The sequence below is a fragment of the Notolepis coatsorum genome, assembly GCF_963971535.1.
Source record: "Notolepis coatsorum genome assembly, chromosome: 17".
Taxonomy (NCBI): domain Eukaryota; kingdom Metazoa; phylum Chordata; class Actinopteri; order Aulopiformes; family Paralepididae; genus Notolepis; species Notolepis coatsorum.
In genome coordinates, this window is record NC_140181.1 from 52,086,336 (window position 1) to 52,105,371 (window position 19,036).

At 44.0% G+C, this 19,036-nt stretch overlaps 1 protein-coding gene across 1 annotated transcript in view; it reads left to right on the forward strand.

The window, feature by feature from the left end:
• The window catches only part of LOC311243693 (solute carrier family 35 member E2A), a 68,706-nt gene extending 50,560 nt beyond the window's left edge, over positions 1-18,146 (forward strand). The window contains exons 7-9 of the mRNA XM_084333014.1: positions 2,438-2,510; positions 8,674-8,819; positions 16,321-18,146. Coding sequence (XP_084189140.1) covers positions 2,438-2,510; positions 8,674-8,819; positions 16,321-16,549 — 448 coding nt within the window. The 3' untranslated portion in view covers positions 16,550-18,146. The remainder of the gene's footprint in view (positions 1-2,437; positions 2,511-8,673; positions 8,820-16,320) is intronic.
• Positions 18,147-19,036: the final 890 nt, after the last annotated feature.

The window sequence follows — 19,036 nt, forward strand, 5'->3', positions numbered from 1 at the left end:
TTGAAAAAACCTTACAGATGTGTTCCATAGACACACAGGAATTGTGTAGAATTGCCCAAATAGTGAAAGGAATAGCGAAACATGTGACCTTTAACACTTTTGGTGCCAATCACGTGTTAACACGTTTCTGGGTCTTTTTTGCGATATTTTTATTCATTATCCATCCAGGGAGCCTGGTGTTACCATAGGGAATGGGTCTGAGGTCGCCAAAGTGCAATACCGGCCGCATTCCAGCTAGACGGCGGTATCGAGCACCCTTTGAAACCTTGTATCTTTGCCTGTGCGTCAATCTAATGTCTCCGGGTCGTTTTTTTTGTGTGCAATGCTCCCGATGCATGATGTGTGGTGGATTATGTCGGCGACACGATGGACATCAATACTTGGAATAGCGATCAGATAATTGGAATATTCTTTTTGGGGTACATCCTAGTCAAGGTAAGGGCTATACGATATCAATCTTGTGTCATCCAAGCATGTCTTCACCCAATCCAAACGTGTGTGTGTAACGTTAGTCCACAACGTATGCCGTTAGTGATCATAAGGCTGTCCCCGAAGCCTGTTTTTGGGATTCTAACTTCGTCAGGGTTTTTCGAACGGATGTTCGAACCTTCCTTTTTTTTTTTTTTTCTTTTAATAATAATTTCAACAAAAATTAGTTTATACATAAAAAAGAAATTATAAATATCTTCAAACTAAATCCTCAATTTGAATAAAGTGATTAATCTGATTAAATTATTTTTTTTTAATCAACTTTCCAGCCCCAGACCTAGCCCAGGGAGAAGCCCCAGCCCAACTAAATCAATTAAATCAACTTTCTTTAACACTATCAGTGCCGACCTTGTTTACCTTTTTACCCCGTTGAATGCCATCATCCACTTCAATGTTAGCGTTAAAAACGCCTAATCTATGTTTTAAATTATGGCTGTGTCTAATCTGCCCATCGCTTATCAATGACTTGTTTGCAGTCAACATTGTCGAAACGGATTGTTTTTTAATCGGTTCATATCTTTTTTATAGCATTTCAAAAAGCTATCGTTCTCTCGAAAATTTTCGGTAGATTGAAAGATTCCCCCATAAACGGCATTTATTGGAATATTATCGAATACACTAGACACGTTGTCATTTGTCTGCCTATTTATGAATAATTTTCAAATAAACGCTAGATTATCGATAGTATATGTGTACTTATGCACGCTATAGAGGCGGGCTGAAAAATCTATTCTCTCGTTTCTTCAAGATCACACACACACGGGACATGCTGTTATCTCAGTGAATACAGCTCCGATTACCCCAAGACTGGTAACATAGACTCCTTACCTTAGATCAGATGTTCTCCAAAAATATTATTCCAATTCCTGATCGCCATTCCAAATATCGATTGCGTTTATTGATTGATTATTGGCTGCTGTAAATATATATTCCAGGCTGCTTTCCGTCTCGCGATCAGATCCCTCATCAGACGGCTCGCCAGCATAATGGAGCCAGTTGGCTCCACCTCTACAGATCCCACAGGGATCTCCCAGTATAATCGACTGACCTGCAGTGTCTAAAATCTAACTCATACGCGGAAGAACACTCGCATTATAATAATCATCAGCATCATTAATGACAGGCCCCGCCCCTCTTCTGGTTGTCATGTGACGCGCTGTCATGGCAACTGCTTGCAACCTTTAACACACATTAAAAACGTCTGTCTGCCTGCTGCTGTTTCTTATCAGTTGTGTATGTGCTGATGGAATGCAGACACCCTGCTCTTTTCCCATCTGAGCTCCTGGAGGGGCTGCTGTACCAACGGGAGACTCTGTTGATGAAATATGAATAAAAAAATCAAACGACATTTCTCGTCGTCGGCACTCAACGGGGGTCTGATAAAACGAGAATAGTCGTCGGCGGCATTCAAAGTGTTAATGAATATAACTCATCAGTTTTTAATACTATAATATTAGTGTAGCCTAATCTTTATCTGCCACTGTGAAGAACAACCCCACAGAATGAATAGAAATATATATATATATATTTCTTTTTTTATTAACACATTGGGTGCCGTTAACGTAGAACTACGTTTCTGTCGCCCGACGGTTGAGTGCCGGAAATGTAGAACTATGTTTTTCCCGAAAAGGCTGTGGCACCCAATGTGTTAAATACATAATCGACATGACGTACATAAGATACCAACTTAATAATAAAGATGAGAAGAATTAAAACAAAGAATGGGTCTATGACTTTATGTCTTCACACTAGAACTGGAGTCCAGGCCAAATGTCATATCTCCTCAACCTTGGTTGTTGCCATAAGAACACTGTTAAGACTGTCACCTAGTGTCTTGCCTAGTCAGACTAGTTAAAGCTTTGTATAGAGAAATATGTAACTATATGACATGATAATATTTTCCTATCACACCTGTTATCTGTAACTTTTTGTCCTTTTCTCCCTGCAGCCCTCCAGAGCTGCAGTTCTACACCAGTGCAGCAGCTGTTATCATGCTCATACCTGCCTGGGTCTTCCTCTTGGTAGGGCAACCTCTTCTTCACTCTCACAGTTAGATAAGTTGTGTGTATGTACCAGCGCTGATGTCTGCCACGCTGGCCCTGCCAGGCTAAAATAGGTTGTCAGTTTCAAAGCAAACCCCCCCTCCCTCTGTCTAGAAGCCAATACCAAGAGCCTTGTGTAACATGAGGAATCAGCAGCTAGATCTGATTGTTGTTGCCCTTTTCACACATACTGTATGTCAAACCAAACGCCTCTTGTCAACAGTATATTGTTCAGTATATGTAATGGATGGTGTCTGTGTTTGCTGATGGTCAAAGGGGAATTCCGCTGCAATGTTTTTGCTGTCAGTTCCACAAAAGCAGTCATTGCATCAGAGATTACTTTTCTCGGTTTAATGAGGAAGTTATGAGCTCTCAAAGAAAGGAAAAGGCAAAAATAAATATTTTGGGAAAATGTCTAGTTATTTTCTAGTACTAAGTCAGTAAGCAGTCAGGTTGGTATTATCAGCAGTACTGACTGGTATTATCAGCAGTACAGACTGGTATTATCAGCAGAACAGACTGGTATTATCAGCCGTACAGACTGGTATTATCAGCAGAACAGACTGGTATTATCAGCAGAACATACTGGTATCAGCAGAACAGACAGTGGTATTATCAGCCGTACAGACTGGTATTATCGGCAGAACAGACTGGTATTATCAGCAGAACAGACAGTGGTATTATCAGCCGTACAGACTGGTATTATCAGCAGTACAGACTGGTATTATCAGCAGTACAGACTGGTATTATCAGCAGTATAGACTGGTATTATCAGCAGTACAGATTGGTATTATCAGCAGAACAGACAGTGGTATTATCAGCCGTACAGACTGGTATTATCAGCAGTACAGACTGGTATTATCAGCCGTACAGACTGGTATTATCAGCAGTACAGACTGGTATTATCAGCAGAACAGACTGGTATTATCAGCAGAACAGACAGTGGTACTGTATTATCAGCAGAACAGACTGGTATTATCAGCAGTACAGACTGGTATTATCAGCAGTACAGACAACATGCCTCCTTTTATGTTGTTTACTGTATACTGTACACTTGTCATTGCCATAATGGGAATATTATTAAGCAACAATCTTGTGTTGAGGTGAGTTTATTATTATTATTTTATTGTTATTATCAATAATAATAATAATAATAATAATATTACATAATAAAAACACCAATGTGATGATAATGGAAATAAAATGATTGAAAAAGCTATACAAATAAATAAATAAATAAAAACGTTCCTAGACCACTTCTTCTATCTGAAAGGAATGTTAAGTACAGGACAAGATGAAGAAATTTTTCAAAGGAATTGTGTTGCTAGGGAAGAGTGTCGTGGATTTCGACTGCTCCTAGAATGCTCAAGGCATACAGAATAAACACAGGACTTCATGGACTTAACGACCGACCTTGGTGTCTGGGCCCTCAGAGGGTACATTCTGCTCTCAGAAATGAGGAGAAATATGAAATTACACTCACAAGAGCTTGGGTCCAAGTTTATTTCCTGTCAGCTATTGATATTAGCAAAACACTTTAACAGGAAATACACTTAGAATGTTTATGTTGTCAGGTTTGAAAAGGTTTATACTCTACATATCTTTGTACAGGTGTTTTTTTTTTTTTTTTTAACTTACATTTTTATAGACATACAACACAACATCTACAATGACATCCATAACACAACAGTACAGTAATAATATGGGCCCCTTGAATTCGGCTGCTTCCAGACTCCCGTAAGAGGAACCCCCCCTCCCACCCTCCCCCCCCTAGAAACCGGGCTCCCCCGCATCCCAGGTCCGTCCCACGCGGGGCCCAGCACTCAGCGACACGGGCATCTTGAATCTGATTGGGCCCGACCCAGTAGAGGGGCGAGGGGCAGTACTCCCCCCACCGAGCCAAGCCCGCTACCTCCCATGCCGCCAAGCCCCCCACCCCACGCACAACCAACCCACAACCCACGAGATCCCACTCTCCCGGATCAAACCGTGGAAACGCTGACCCCCCCCCCCCCCCCCGAGTTGAGCCCATTGGCGCCCCCCATATCCCAGGCCGCTGCGCCCGTAGCTGGGCCCCCAGCGACACGGGTCCCTTGAATCAATTGGGCCAGGCCCAGTAGAGGAAAGGATAAGGGACTCCCCCTCCCCACCGAGCCAAGCCCGCTATTCCCCATGCCCCCGAGAGCCCCACGCCCATCGGCCCCCCAACACACAGGGCCCCGTCGGGCAAAGCCCAGCCTCTCTGATCCCCCTGAGAGAGACCCCTCCCTCCCGCCCTCCTCCCCGAGAGATAGAACACCCCCATATCCTGGTCCACCATGCACGGAGCCGAGCCCCCGCCCGACCGCCAGGCCCCCGGCCCACTAGAGCCCCAAGCCCAGGTCCGCAGAAGGTCTAAGCACCACGCCTCAATGGCCCCCCGACCCCCCGCGACGCCAAGCCCGGTGCCCCCCCGGCCCAGACACCAGACCGCCCAGCCGCGACGGCCGAGGACCCCAGGAAACCCTGCCTTCCCCACACCAATCCCACAACACGCAAGGTCCCCCCTCCCCCGGGTCGAACAGCCGGAACGATGGCCCCTCCCTCGACTGAACCCACTGTACCTCCCATGTCACCGACATCACCGCACATATTTATGAAAATAAAACTAGCAATACAATAAGCACACTCTTTCCCCGGTTAGCGGTTTGGAGGGGGATCAGCCCTCCCACTGGAGAAGCCCCCCCCCCCCCCCAGAGATGAAGATACCCCCCGCAGGAGGCTCTCCAAGCCTCTCTTCATGTCCAACATTTTGAATTTTTGTCCTTCATATTTGTCCATGTGCACATTTAAAACATATATACTTTACATAAAGCGCTCCCAAGGTGTACGGGGATCCATAAGTCACCCCCTCTCCCCTGCTGGTAGGTGAAGAGTATTGGCTCTCTTGTTGAGAGGGCTCTCCCTAGTGGCGAGGGTGCCTGATGTCTTGGCCCCCTTCATCTCACTATAATTGTCCAGCATTTGTGATGTCTATTGCGCTAGAACTCCTGGTCAAAGTTCTCTGTCTGCTTTTCCTCCTGTTCAGAGACCCCCACCTTCCAGTCCTCTTGTGATGCGAGTCCCATGTCCCATGTTCCATTGTCTCTCCTTCATCCCAGTCCAATGTGTGTAAACCTGTGTGTTTATAGTTATCCATTCTCTGTGTGTAGCATGTTTACTCCTCCAATTATTCCCATTCATGGTGTCTGCAGCACCCCCGCGTTTGTGTGAATTTTCTGGGATACTACCCGTAGGCCTTAGCTGGAGTGTCAGCTCCCTCTACTGGCCTCTATTGGTATGTCCGTGTCGCTATCTCCCATCTCCCCCATGTATTCCCGCTCCCTTCCTCTCATTCCCCAGTGCATTGTCCTCTGTGCGCTTACATTTGCTCTCTTTCTATGTGTTATATATTTACATTCCTAATTATTTTCATCTGCAGTGATTGTAGTGCGCGTTCGTGTATGTGTTCCATTGGGCATTATTGTCTATAGCTGGGGTGGTTAATCCGTTCTTTATGTACTCCTCTCGTTCGCCTCCCCATGTCTCACCTCGTCTCCTCCTTCACGTCTCCTTACCATTTCCTTCACCTCGAATCTCAAAAAGTTAATAATAACCGCTCTCGGTGGGCCTGCCAGCTTGCTGTTTCGGTGCAAGCGCTCCGTGGGCTCTCTGAATCTCCATCCCGTCCAGCCCCGTCTCCTTCAGTTCTTTTTTGAATAGCGTCACCACATACAGGGCCATAGACTCCCTTTCCACTCCATCCTCCAATCCCCATAACCGGGTATTATTTCTCCGCAATCTCCCTTCCATGTCCGACAGCTTTTCCTTCATTTTTTCTTGTTGCAGAATTGCGATTGTCAGTACTTCGTGTATCTCCGTTTTCCATTCCTCCGCCTCTGCCGTTCTCCCTTCCAACGCCGCCACGCTCCCACCCTGTTCCACCATCTTTTCATTGACCGATTCGAGTCCCGCATCCATTTCTCCCCCGATATCCTCCTGCTCCTTCTTCAATTCCTCCCCCAGCCTCCCGACATCGGTCCTTATCGTGTTCGTAATTGTCTGCATATTCGCCAATATCGCGTCCGCAAATGTTTTCATATACGCCAATATCTCTGCCTGCATGCAGACCGCCCATCCTGGCATTTCCCTGTCGAGCGCGGCCGGCCCACCTCCTCCTTCCACCTGGTCCCTCTCTCCCTCGCGTCGGGGATTTTGTATCTTCAAATTCTCCCTTCTCAGAGACTCCTCATTTTCTCTCTTCTTCTCATTCCTTGTTTCCTCCTTGTTCCTTGATTGCATCTCTATTTTTAATTTCTTTCGGGTCTTTATTCATCCGTTTAACTTATTCGACCAGAAGCTCCAGTGCACTCGTGCTACCCGTTTCCTCTCGTACCGGAAGTCCGTACAGGTGTTTCTAAGACTTGATGCTATTAAGTTATTGTGACTCTGTCGTCAGATGAAAGCCTAGCCCAGAGGCTCATTAATGAACTCTATAGAGGGTGAGGTGCATGTTATGTACCCCAGTAAGGAGACGCACCACAAGGCCACATACAGGGTAGGTGAGGGTGCAGTGACACAAAACCATGAAACAATTAGCAAAATAATAGTATTTATTTTTATAAACACAAAAGCTCAGCAACACAGAGAGCAAGGAGGACTACCAGTGGCACCAAATGAAATATCAAAAGGAAATGAAAACCCACCCCCCCTTACAGGCGCTGGCGCCCAAAAGTACAGGTGGCGGTGCTCACTCTAAGGGCCCGGGTCCACCTGCCTCATATTTATGACCGCACACGTCTTTTTTCAATGTATCCCAATGGGGAGAGAGCGTATGCGGCCGCATGCGCCGCCTATAGGAAATGCGCTGCAGTCGGCTTCTTTTTTTTCAGAAAGTTGAAACTTTCTGAACTTTTAGAGCGATGCGCTGAGCTCATTTTCAGACAACCAATCACAGCCATTCATATCTACCACTCTGTTTGTAACCTGACACCGGAGCTGCCTGCCTGTCTTGGCTGTCTCCCACAAGAGACGGGCCATTGAGATTCGCGACAAAGCACAAATACACTAATAATAATAACTACACGAATACAGTACTAAAAAGCTAATAAAAAGCAAAGGGCGAACTGTGGTGTCAGGCAATAACTATATATATAATTAATATACAATAAAGTGTATTAAAATATGCTATAATATGTGCAAAACAGCGGCAGGAAAAAACGATAAAAAGATGGCTGTAGATTTCTTTCTGTCATCTACAAGATACGCTTCATGCCAGCACTACCGGCGCACTACCAGCGTTTTTGTGAGATAGGTGGACGCGGGCCCTAAAGCTGGTGTCTTTAACATCAGGTCACCTACGTGATGCAAAATGTAGACCCCAGGGTATCTTCCTGTCCTCAATGTCCCTGTGTGCGAAAACAAAAGATTAATACATAGAAAAGTAATCACTATTGGCTGGGTGAACAGGGAACAAATATACAAAGGGTTAACAGAAATGTGCAACAAACTATAATGACTTAAACACAATACAATGAACAGAGCTTCAGGTACCAGCTCTACACCATTCCTAATGCCCAAAAGGCCACAGCTCTACACAAGATACACAACACGAAAGACACCGTTTCTACTATAAAGACTAACACAAAAGATATTTCCTATCCTAACAACAATGCAAGTACCAGAGCCTTCACCAGCTCTACCAAATGTACCCTAAGAGCCTCAGCTCTATTACCAGAAGACACAAAGGGAGTTACCACAAAAGACACCAAGAGCTCTACTTTACCACAATGAACCATAGAGCTAACTAACACTGCACACAATGGGGTATATGAAGGGGTGGGGAGCTTGATTGCTTGACGAGCCTCAGCTGCTGCTGCACTGGGGTGAGTTGTTGATTGACCAGCTGCAACTGGGACTGGGAGACACCTGAGAATGGGGATATGTAGACACAAGAGGGAGACAAAAGAACACAACAAACAAAACATGCCTATACATATACAACAGATACTATACATTACTCCCTCTATATACATACATAAGGACAGGGTCCGTAACAGTGCAGCACAGAGCTTCAGATTGTAACATGCTTATCAGGCGTGCCATGTGTTCCTTTGTGCCCCAGGACCTTCCAGTGATAGGGAAGAGTGGGAGGAGCTTCATCTTCAATCAGGACATTGTTCTGCTCCTGCTGTTCGACGGGGTGCTGTTCCACCTGCAGAGTGTAACTGCCTACGCTCTCATGGGACGCATCTCCCCTGTTACATTCAGGTAGGAGATGGGGACAAAGTGGGACTTTGATTGTACTGGTATTGCATGCTAGCTAGCCAGCCAGCCAGCCTAATTAGCTACATCTACTGACTTCAAGTTAGTATGTCTTGATTCTGAGCAAGGTCCCTTGATCCCTTTAATTTTTCTTTAAAACAATCAAACAATTGTGTTGCTCATTAACCCAAGTCTTTCACAACAACCACAGCAGCACGTTTATTTGTGAATTGGGCTCGCTGTTGGCATTTGTTACTGGTGCTCAAGGGCATAATTTTGGTTATGGTGGAGGGGACACATTTGGGGGCGTGGTCAGTGGCGTCGTTTCAGTAAAAGCCATGGCAAGGAGGGAGGGTGGCTGTTGCGGCCGGTGCTATGTATAGTTGTAAGGTTGGGGGGGGGGGGGGATTTTTTTTTATTTTTAAATCAGTTGTGCAATAGTCAATTTTGGTGAGTTGTTTCTATACAATTATCTTATAACGAGTCATAACGCTGCGTGAGTCTCAGAACGTGCGTACTGCATAGAGAGAGAGAGAGAGAGAGAGAGAGACTCTCTACAAAGCAGGCATGGCCACACTTTGAGGGTCAAGTAGACAACATACTGTATGTATATTAGACTTTAATAGATTAAAATGTACTGTCATTATACAGCACAAGTACAGTAAAATGAAAATATGTTTGGCATCCAACCAGAGTGGAAATGTAGCATTAAAGTGCAACAGCAATATACAATGTACAGGTGATTAAACTCGGTACAAAATATACAAATTAGTACTACTGAATGTAGTGCTAATCAGATGTATGTACAGAGTTGTACTATAATATGTACAGGTATAAAGGCAGTATGGTAGAAGTAGTCATACTGTCCAGCAAAGTAACTAGTAAGAGTAGGATATGTATAGATATAGTATCTAGTCTACAGATATGTAAAAGGACTATGTGCAAGTAAATACAGACGGTGTGGATAGATATATATGTGGTGAGAATAAAGGAGCTTCGGATGGTGGAGCTTCGTCGACGGCCTATGTTCCTTTGGGAATTTAAAGGCCTAAGTAAGTATATACAGCATTTGCACATGCTATCATTACAGAGCTTAGTGTTATTTGAAGGTGTATAAGTAAATATATAGAGGGGTTATATGCAGGTATATTCAGACAAATATGTGTATATATATATTCGGGTGTTTGTAAATTCCAACAACATTTACCCCTCCCTCATCAACCTTGAAATTTAGCCTCAGTTGCAGTAGCTCGCGCTACTGATGTCATTGTTGAGACTTGCGGTGTGCTACAGATTTGATTTGAGTTTGGAGCCATCTAGTGGTGAATTTCAGATATAGCCATTGCTGTAATTTAACTTAGAAGAAGAAGGTGGATGTCCAAAGCCATCTACGCACTTAACCTCCTAAAGGCCCACTTGCATGTTGTATTTTTGTTCAATAAACAATGTGACTAGGCCAACGGTGACTTTCATGAAGAGGGGGGGGGGGGAATTATCGAAGTTGACCCAGTTTTAGCGTTTTTATCAAACATTTTGTCCGCCCAACCACAACCACCACACACATGCATATTTTAATCCATGGTTCATAACGTGCGCGTGTCATCTTAACACTTTGAGCGCCAGCCGTGTTTTCCTTTTTACCCCCTTGAATGCCACCATCCACGGCCAATGTTAACGTTAATATCGCCTAATCTATGTTTTAAATTATGGCTATGTGTCTAATCTGCCCGTCGCTTATCAAAGAATCATTTTCAGTCAACATTGTCAAGGCAGATTGTATTTTTATCGCTTCATTTCCGTTTTATAGCATTTTGAAAATCACCCGTTTTCGGGGAAAAAACAACCCATGCCTATGATAATTGCCTTTTACTGGAATATTCCAGAACGTTGTCATTTGTCGGCCTATTTATGAATAGTTTTCAAATAAATGCTAGATGATCGATAGTATATGTGCACGCACGCTCGTGCTGTGCGCTGATAATCGCTGCTCTTATTTCCTCATGGCTTTTACAGTCAAAACAGCCATATCACATATCACATAAACGCTTATATATCCGTGAAAACGAGTCTGATTATCCTAACACTGATAACATAGATTCCTTACCTGAGGTCAGATGGTATCCAAATGGTTTATTCCAATTTCCGATCGCCATTCGAAAAAATCGATAAATGGATTGATCCATCGTGTGTACAGTATAACCCATATTCGCCGTGGCTCAGAGGCTCCAGAATGAACTCTGGTAGACCCCGGCTGCATCAGTGAGAAGTAAAATGTGGAGTCAGAAATCCGTTTTCCCATTCACTTTCATTGAGTCCATTCCAAAAGGGTGATTTACCATCTGGGAGACGATAGGGGGCGCTTTTTTCACATCTGAGCGCCGGCGGTCCCTGGATCTCCAACGGTAGGCTTGCGTGATGCAATATGATTTCAGATCGCTAATAAAAAAAATACAAAAAAACGAGAATACTCGTGACGTGGCATTCAACGGTCGGGGCGTAAACCCGAGAAAAGCCATGAGTGGCATACAAAGTGTTAATGATGACGTCACAGCAGGTACAGGACAGCAGGGCGCCTGAGAATTACAGGCAGGTAGTGGCAGGAAGCAGAGCCTTCTTGCTACTACTAGGCTAGCCGAGGAGCTAGTATCTGTTTCACCTAACACTATTGCTCCGTGATCATAGCCATTTATCTCTAAAGCTAACCACTATTTGTAAAAGCCACAACCACGTTACTATATTTGTAAATACTCATGTAAATCATTGTGTCGTTGTACATAGTGTATATAACGTTAGTAGCTAAGTTAGCTAGCTTGGTAGCCAGCATTCTGGAAACTCCTAACATGCCCTGATTTAAAATGGTTCTCTCCTCTTTGTATACCTTTGTCCTCACAAACAAAGTATTCTGCCAGGGAACTTATGGACACGACAATAGTAGTAGTTATAAGGTGTTTGAGCTTGTAATGTTAATGTTGGTTAGCTATCGTGGTAGCCCCTTTCGTGACTGTGATGCACCGAGTGCTATCCGAGTGGGCTACTATTGTGCTATCAACATGCCGTGACATGTAGCTAGCTAGCTTGCTAGCCGGCATGATGCGTGTGCAGTGCTTGCCCCACAGGTCTGAGAAGAGGACCTGCACATTTTACTCGTTCCCCAAACTCTTTTACATGCCCCGATTTAAAATGGTTCACGACAGTAGACATAATGCTAACGTTAGCGGGGTAACGTTGACGTTAGCCAGAGCCATATAGCCAGCTTGGTACTATGACCCGGACGGGAATCAGGCATAAGGCGACAGCCTAACAGACCAATACCGCTGCTGTACTGAACAACAGGCTGCCTAGTGGTACATGTAGTTCTTTTTTACGACATAAAAAACCTTATAACTACCTTGTTTCAACCAAAAATGCAGTTGTAGCTGGTCCATCAAAGTCTCTCCGACGATTAAACCCATTTGCGTCTTGTAAGGTGTCCATTTGGATCAAGGAAATAGCTTTCTGCACTCGTCAAACTCCTTGTAGTGGATCAGAAGTAGGGGAAAGTTACCTGCAGTGACGTCACGGCACTGATAGCGTCTGCTAAGCTTTTTCATTGGCTCCATACATGTTATTCGTGCGTGGACCTTTTTAACCCTTTCTGAGTGGAATTTCCGGCGTCAAATGGAAAAAAAATTATAATTAAATTAGATACCAATGATGTAAACTACCCATAATTGAAGAGTAGGGTTTAACCTGCACGTGACACTTTAAGCCCTAGCCATATTTTCAGAAAATTTGCCTAAAAGTACATACCAATGTAAATGGAAGATTGCTCCACTTCTACAAGGTCCATTTGCATGTTCTTGGTATAATCTATGGACCTATGTATATATGTATTCCCAGTGTCAGGAATATTGTTTCTGTTACTATGCTTGAGTAAATTGTAGGGCTGTCCCCGACTAAGGATTTGGCTAGTCGACTTTGATTGGCCGAAATTAGCCGATAGTCTACTATTAGTCTATTGCTATTAGACTTTTTATCATTCCATTTGGGCTGTGGTGGTGCTTAATGTCTGAAGGAGTCGCCTGAAGGCTTCTTGTCCTCTGCAAAAGCATGCAATTGGTCCACTGATGGATGCATCTTGATATTTGTCTAGTCTAGTGTGTTCATTAGATGGGTGAAATCCTCTTTCAGTGCCTTTGTGCCTGTTTTCTTAGGCAGTTAACCTCTGGTATGCGTGCCATTAGCGTTAGCCACACTTCTAGGCCTCTTTTCTTTTGGAAAGAATGATAAAAAATAATAATAATTATATATACATATTTATTTTTTTACTAAGAGGTTGGCAGTCGACTACGGCTCCTTTTGATAAATTAGTCGACTATTCGACTAATAGGGGTCAGCCCTAGTCAATTGTAATGAACCAACGGAGAATATAAATTATTATTATAATATATATTTTTTTCATCTTTGATGGTGAATAACACCATGCTAACATTGACCAAAAGTGAAAAGGCCACTTAGCTCATTCAGCACCTTCTTGAGATCAAGTGTACTAAAAATCTAAGCAAATTAACAAAGGGCAGATGATTTACAAGGTTATTTGTAGATGCAGTACTGAATTTTGCCATCCGGAGATATTTAGTAATTTAGAATATCAGGCCTATAAATTACCTTATTATGGACAAGTCATACATCTATGGATCGGGCCAAATATCCTCTTTCCAATGGCAGAGTTAAATCTGGATTTAGTACCACCAGGTGCCCGTTACAGGGCAGCAAAGACCATGAATGAAATCTACTGTAAGTACATTTACTTTTGTATAATGTCCATAGCTCCGCCATTTTTCACCAGATTGTGATGTGTTCTTTTTCTAAACGTTCACAGAAAGGTAAAGAAATCATATACGTTGTATTTTATGGCAATACCGTTGAGGTTTGTTTGACCCGTGAGATATAAACACGATAATCACGTCAGAAGAATTATGTGAAAAATCGTTCGACTTCCGTTGTCGGCGGCTTTAGACGTGAGAAGAAGAAGCACTCATGAAATCGTTGTAGTCCTAAAAAAGAGGGGAGCCAGGGCTTTCGATGGACGTCGAAATTTAAACTACACTACCCAGCTCACACCAGCCGCCAGCAACGGAATTCTGGGGGTTGGAGCTTAGACCACCCTAATATATATATATATATTATATATATATATATATATGCGGTAAATATAAGAATATAAATGTAAATATAAATATGGGTATATACAGCACAGTCGTACATGCTATCATGACGGACTGGAAATGACAACACTGTTTGTGGTTTCTGACGTCTGCATTTCAGGATTCACTGCATTCAGTGTTGGTCAATGAATGAATGAATGAATGAAAACTTTATTTAACAGATTGCAGAATGGGTACAATACAGTACGGCTCAATACATACAATTGTTAAGGGGATGCAGACCTGAGAAAGACGTTTGTCTTGTTTCCATCAGGGTCCCCCATTTTCAATTCATATAGACATATATGACATACATGACATACAGATAGTCAGTACTGCTACATCTATACATTTATGACATACCAGATTTGCAAATACAGTACTGTTTGTGATACAGAAGGAGTCAAGAAAAGGGAGTATATACATTTGACGTAGAAACTGTACATTGGAGGAGGTTGGGTGGGGGGGGGTTGGGTACATTGGGATATTGACAACCATACTGGGTAATTTACATTGGAGGTGGTTGGGGGGGGGGGGGGGCGGGGGGCACACTGTATAAACAAGTAACACTGTACATTGAGGGGGGGGGGGGAGGAGACACTGTACAAACAAACACAATTGTACATTGAACTATTGACAAAACCATACTAGGTAAATGACTGTACATTGGAGGGGGTTGGGTTAGGATATTTACAGGGGCCAGTGTTGAATTGCAGTCTCCCGTAGGTGTCCCTTGAGAGAGGTTTTGAAAGTGGGTAGTGATCCACATTCCTTTACAGCTTTGGGTAGGGCGTTCCACATTGATGTGGCATAATTGCGAAACGTGTTTAGTCCCTTATTTGAGCCGAATCTGGGTTTAACATGATTTGTGGAGCTCCCTCTGGTGTTGTGATCGTGGTATTCACTGACCTTTGGGAAGTATTTTGACATGTACATGGGTACCTTGGTCGTGTAGTGTATCTTGTAGACCAGGCCCATTGCAAGTTGTTGTACTCTGTCGTCTACTCTAAGCCATCCTAGGTTGTCGAAGTGGGCAGGGGTGAGGTGGGTTCTAGGAGTAAGGTCAAGCAGTAGTCTGACCAGTTTGTTTTGAGATGTTTGTAATTTTGTTTTTAGCGCCTTTGAGGTGCTTTGGTACCATGAGGTGCAAGCATAGTCGTAGTACCCCTGAATGAGTGCTCCTGCCAGAGTCTTCAGGGTGTTCTTGTTTACCAGAGAGGAGATCCGGTACAAGAATCCTAAAGTGATATTTCTGAAAGCTGAAAACGGGGATACATTCCATTTTTTGCCACTAGATGTGGCACTACACTGGGTGCTTGCATAGGATAACATACTGTAGGGATCTAGCTAAGTTCAGATCAAACTGTCAAACTAGTGGTTGCAGATCAAATTTGACTGTTTCCCGTGTAAAAGGTTGCCAGAAACATATTTTAGGTTCAACTTGAGCTAGAAAAAGAGAAGGTTTACGAGTGAGCATGCCGCCATTTTCTTTTTGAAAACTGTAGCAGACAGTCGGGGGACCGCCCAACTAGCAGTGCGTTTATCCAATCAGGTGCATTCCACGTGGGGAAATGGGAAGTATGGAGGGGATACATGCATGCAACGTGCACACGGCTTGTCTCACCAGACCAGTTCAGACTAGAGCAGCAAAGGAGCACCAAAACTTGATTTATTTATAATAAAATATAAAACACAAGATACTTGTGTCTTAATGATAAGGATAAGCGCCAAATTAAGAAACCCAACCTAACATGCCTATAAATACACACTACAAATATATTTTGTGGCCCCTACGGCCCCCAAACAACATTGCTAACTTCAACAGACCCATGCCCCTTTGATGTGAGCTCCATGTATTGACAATGTGATGGTCCATAACACACCACATGGCCCCTAATGGCCACCACAATCCAACATGTACTGTAGATAGATAGGCAGTGAGAGCCTGCACATCACCAGGGTTATCAAGTGGGCACCTCCCTTCACCGATTGTCTTGTCAAGTTAGGCCCACGACACCACGGCAAGTCCTAACAGCTAGTTCCAGTGTCCCAGAACCCCCCCATGCCAGCTCTCATTTAGCATAATAACCACACTTCCTTGATCAGGAAGTCCTACATCAAAATAGAACAATACCTGATAACAATATCACACATGAAACAGCAACAACAGAGAAAGGAATACTCTTTACTTTGGCCCCCAGCTCCTCAGCCAATTGATTCATTAATAAGAAAAAGATGCACGTTGTTGCTTTAAGTACTAAATGAGATGTCGTGGTGTTCCTTTCCATTAACACCATGACCCCTCCTCTTCCTGTCCCCAGTGTCGCCAGCACAGTGAAGCACGCCCTGTCCGTCTGGCTGAGCGTCATCGTGTTCAGCAACCAGGTGACGGTGCTCAGCGCTGTCGGCACGGCCCTGGTGTTCTTCGGTGTCTTCCTGTACAACAAGGCCAGGCAGCTACAGAGAGAAACATTACAGGCCATGGCTGCTGAGCAGCAGGACCACAAACCACTACAACAGGACCAAAACTTCAAAGCCTCTCAGTCCTAGACCACTAACAGCAGGACCAATAATTCAAAGCCTCTCAGTCCTAGACCACTAACAGCAGGACCAAAAATCCAAAGCCTCCTAGTCCTAGACCACTAACAGCAGGACCAAGAATTCAAAGCCTCCTAGTCCTAGACCACTAACAGCAGGACCAAGAATTCAAAGCCTCTCAGTCCTAGACCACTAACGGCAGGACCAAGAATTCAAAGCCTCTCAGTCCTAGACCACTAACGGCAGGACCAAGAATTCAAAGCCTCTCAGTCCTAGACCACTAACGACAGGACCAAGAATTCAAAGCCTCTCAGTCCTAGACCACTAACGGCAGGACCAAGAATTCAAAGCCTCTCAGTCCTAGACCACTAACGGCAGGACCAAGAATTCAAAGCCTCTCAGTCCTAGACCACTAACGGCAGGACCAAGAATTCAAAGCCTCTCAGTCCTAGACCACTAACAGCAGGACCAAGAATTCAAAGCCTCCTAGTCCTAGCTCGGACCTCGACGGTAGGCTGATGGAACAAGATGGATCAATGGGATCATGCACAAGAAAAAAAGGGACTGTCTCGTTTTCGTGTCTCTTGTCTAACCTGTGGTGATGCAGAATGGGTGACCGGTGTGTTATTTTCTACATTCCTTGTCTTTGCACAGGCAGTTTACAATGATCCGCCATACACCCCCCCCCCCCCCCCCACCCCCCTCTGGTTTGGACCAGAAAGACCTAGTAGTCTCGCACTGTGCAGACCATTCGTCACAGTACATTTAGCACTTAACCTGCGCAGAGGAGAAGGTCTGGCAGAGCCCATACGTGTTTAGGAATAGGAGGGGGAAAAACGCACTGGTTTGCAACGGTGCGGTTTTGCAAAAAGAATTATGCTGCGTTCATGTGGTCCTCTGCAACTCTGATGGTCTGCCAGCAAATTTTGTGGTGTTTTTTCATCGGACCTGCTAGCATTCACGTCATTCTCCCAAAGTTGGGAGAAACATTGAACCAATAACAAAGTAAATAATGTCTTTAGGCCACTGCTGTTTAACAAATTGATGATCTTGTTGTTCTACTGCAATCTACCAAAAATAATGTGATTTCCACTTTTGGTTTTGATAGTGACCGAACTAGCCAATAGTGGCGCCGGTCAAAGGGCATACTGTCACAACTTGGGAACTCATGTCAAGAATTTCCTTGACTTTCCGACATTGTTTATCTGATTTGGTTGGCTGTTCACTTGCCACTTCCGGGTCAGAAACCCAACACCAACGGGAAACGGAGATGCTCAAACGCATTTATGGAACGTGTGCATGTAAACTCCTAAACCCGAATAAGACCTTAACCTGGAATATTGCAAATAGCCGGGTTACTCCGCACCTGTGAAAGGTAGCTCACCGTGATGTGCCTTTTAAGCCCAAGCTTCAGCGGGCCTCAGCTGGACTGGTGACTGAGGCCACTATCTGGTTAAACAAGCTGTTGATCACATGCCTTCATTGTTCTCTTCTATAGTGCTGATCATTCCTCCCCTTGTTTATCACAAACAATCTGGGTTTCATATGGTGCAATAAAAACAGGATACTCTGGGTTTTATTTCTGACCTTTGAGCGGAAACGTATTCAATATGCATACTTCTCTCCTTTCATACTTCAACCCCCCCCCCCCCCTACAGCAAGCAGTGTTTATGTGATGATGAATATCCGGAAGCCTTTATAACTGTTTTGTATGACATGAAAATGATCTTAAGCCCTGCTTACAACGTTTAACCCACAAGATGTGGGGCTTCGTCTCCAAGGAAGAAAGCCCAGCATGAAACTTGCTCTGTCGGACTTTTATCAAAGCAATTTATGGAGTATTTAATCTATTAATCTATGTGAAATGCACATGGATCTACTGCATCAGTTTAGGTATTATTAGGCAGGAGCATTGGCCTGGAGCCCGGAGCCTGAATCGACTTGTCACCAGTCCCACCTACTTTACATGGAAGTGAAATGGAATTCAGTTCAGTCTGATTATCAGGAAACATGAGCTCAGTGTTTATGATACACACAAGGTTAGTGTGTACATAGGCCTTCTCAGCAAACAATATCTTTAGTGGTCGAGCTAAAAGGTTTGGTATCTAATTGGTAGTTAGATAAAACAAATCAATTTTCAAGTTTGAACGTTGTGAAGCTCTCAATCGGATAATCGATTATTCTGATGCATCCCCTAGTTCATTTTACGAGTCCCACAACCAGTAGACTTGATCTATGAATGGGAGACACTGTATCAGACTCTTCACCAGACCTTCATTAAGGTGACTTTCCTTCTGTGCGATGGCTGCCAAACCAAGTGGGAATCGCCTCTGACTTGGAAGGGAGCATTTATATTCCCTCCATCCCTCGTTTTCCCCTCCCTTCCACGAAGGGTATAAGATGCATGATTCCAGCATGAAGTGTATCCCACAATCCCAATTATCCACAAGGTTGCAGAATCAAAACAACAGTATGACGGATAAAAAAAAAATAGTAGCC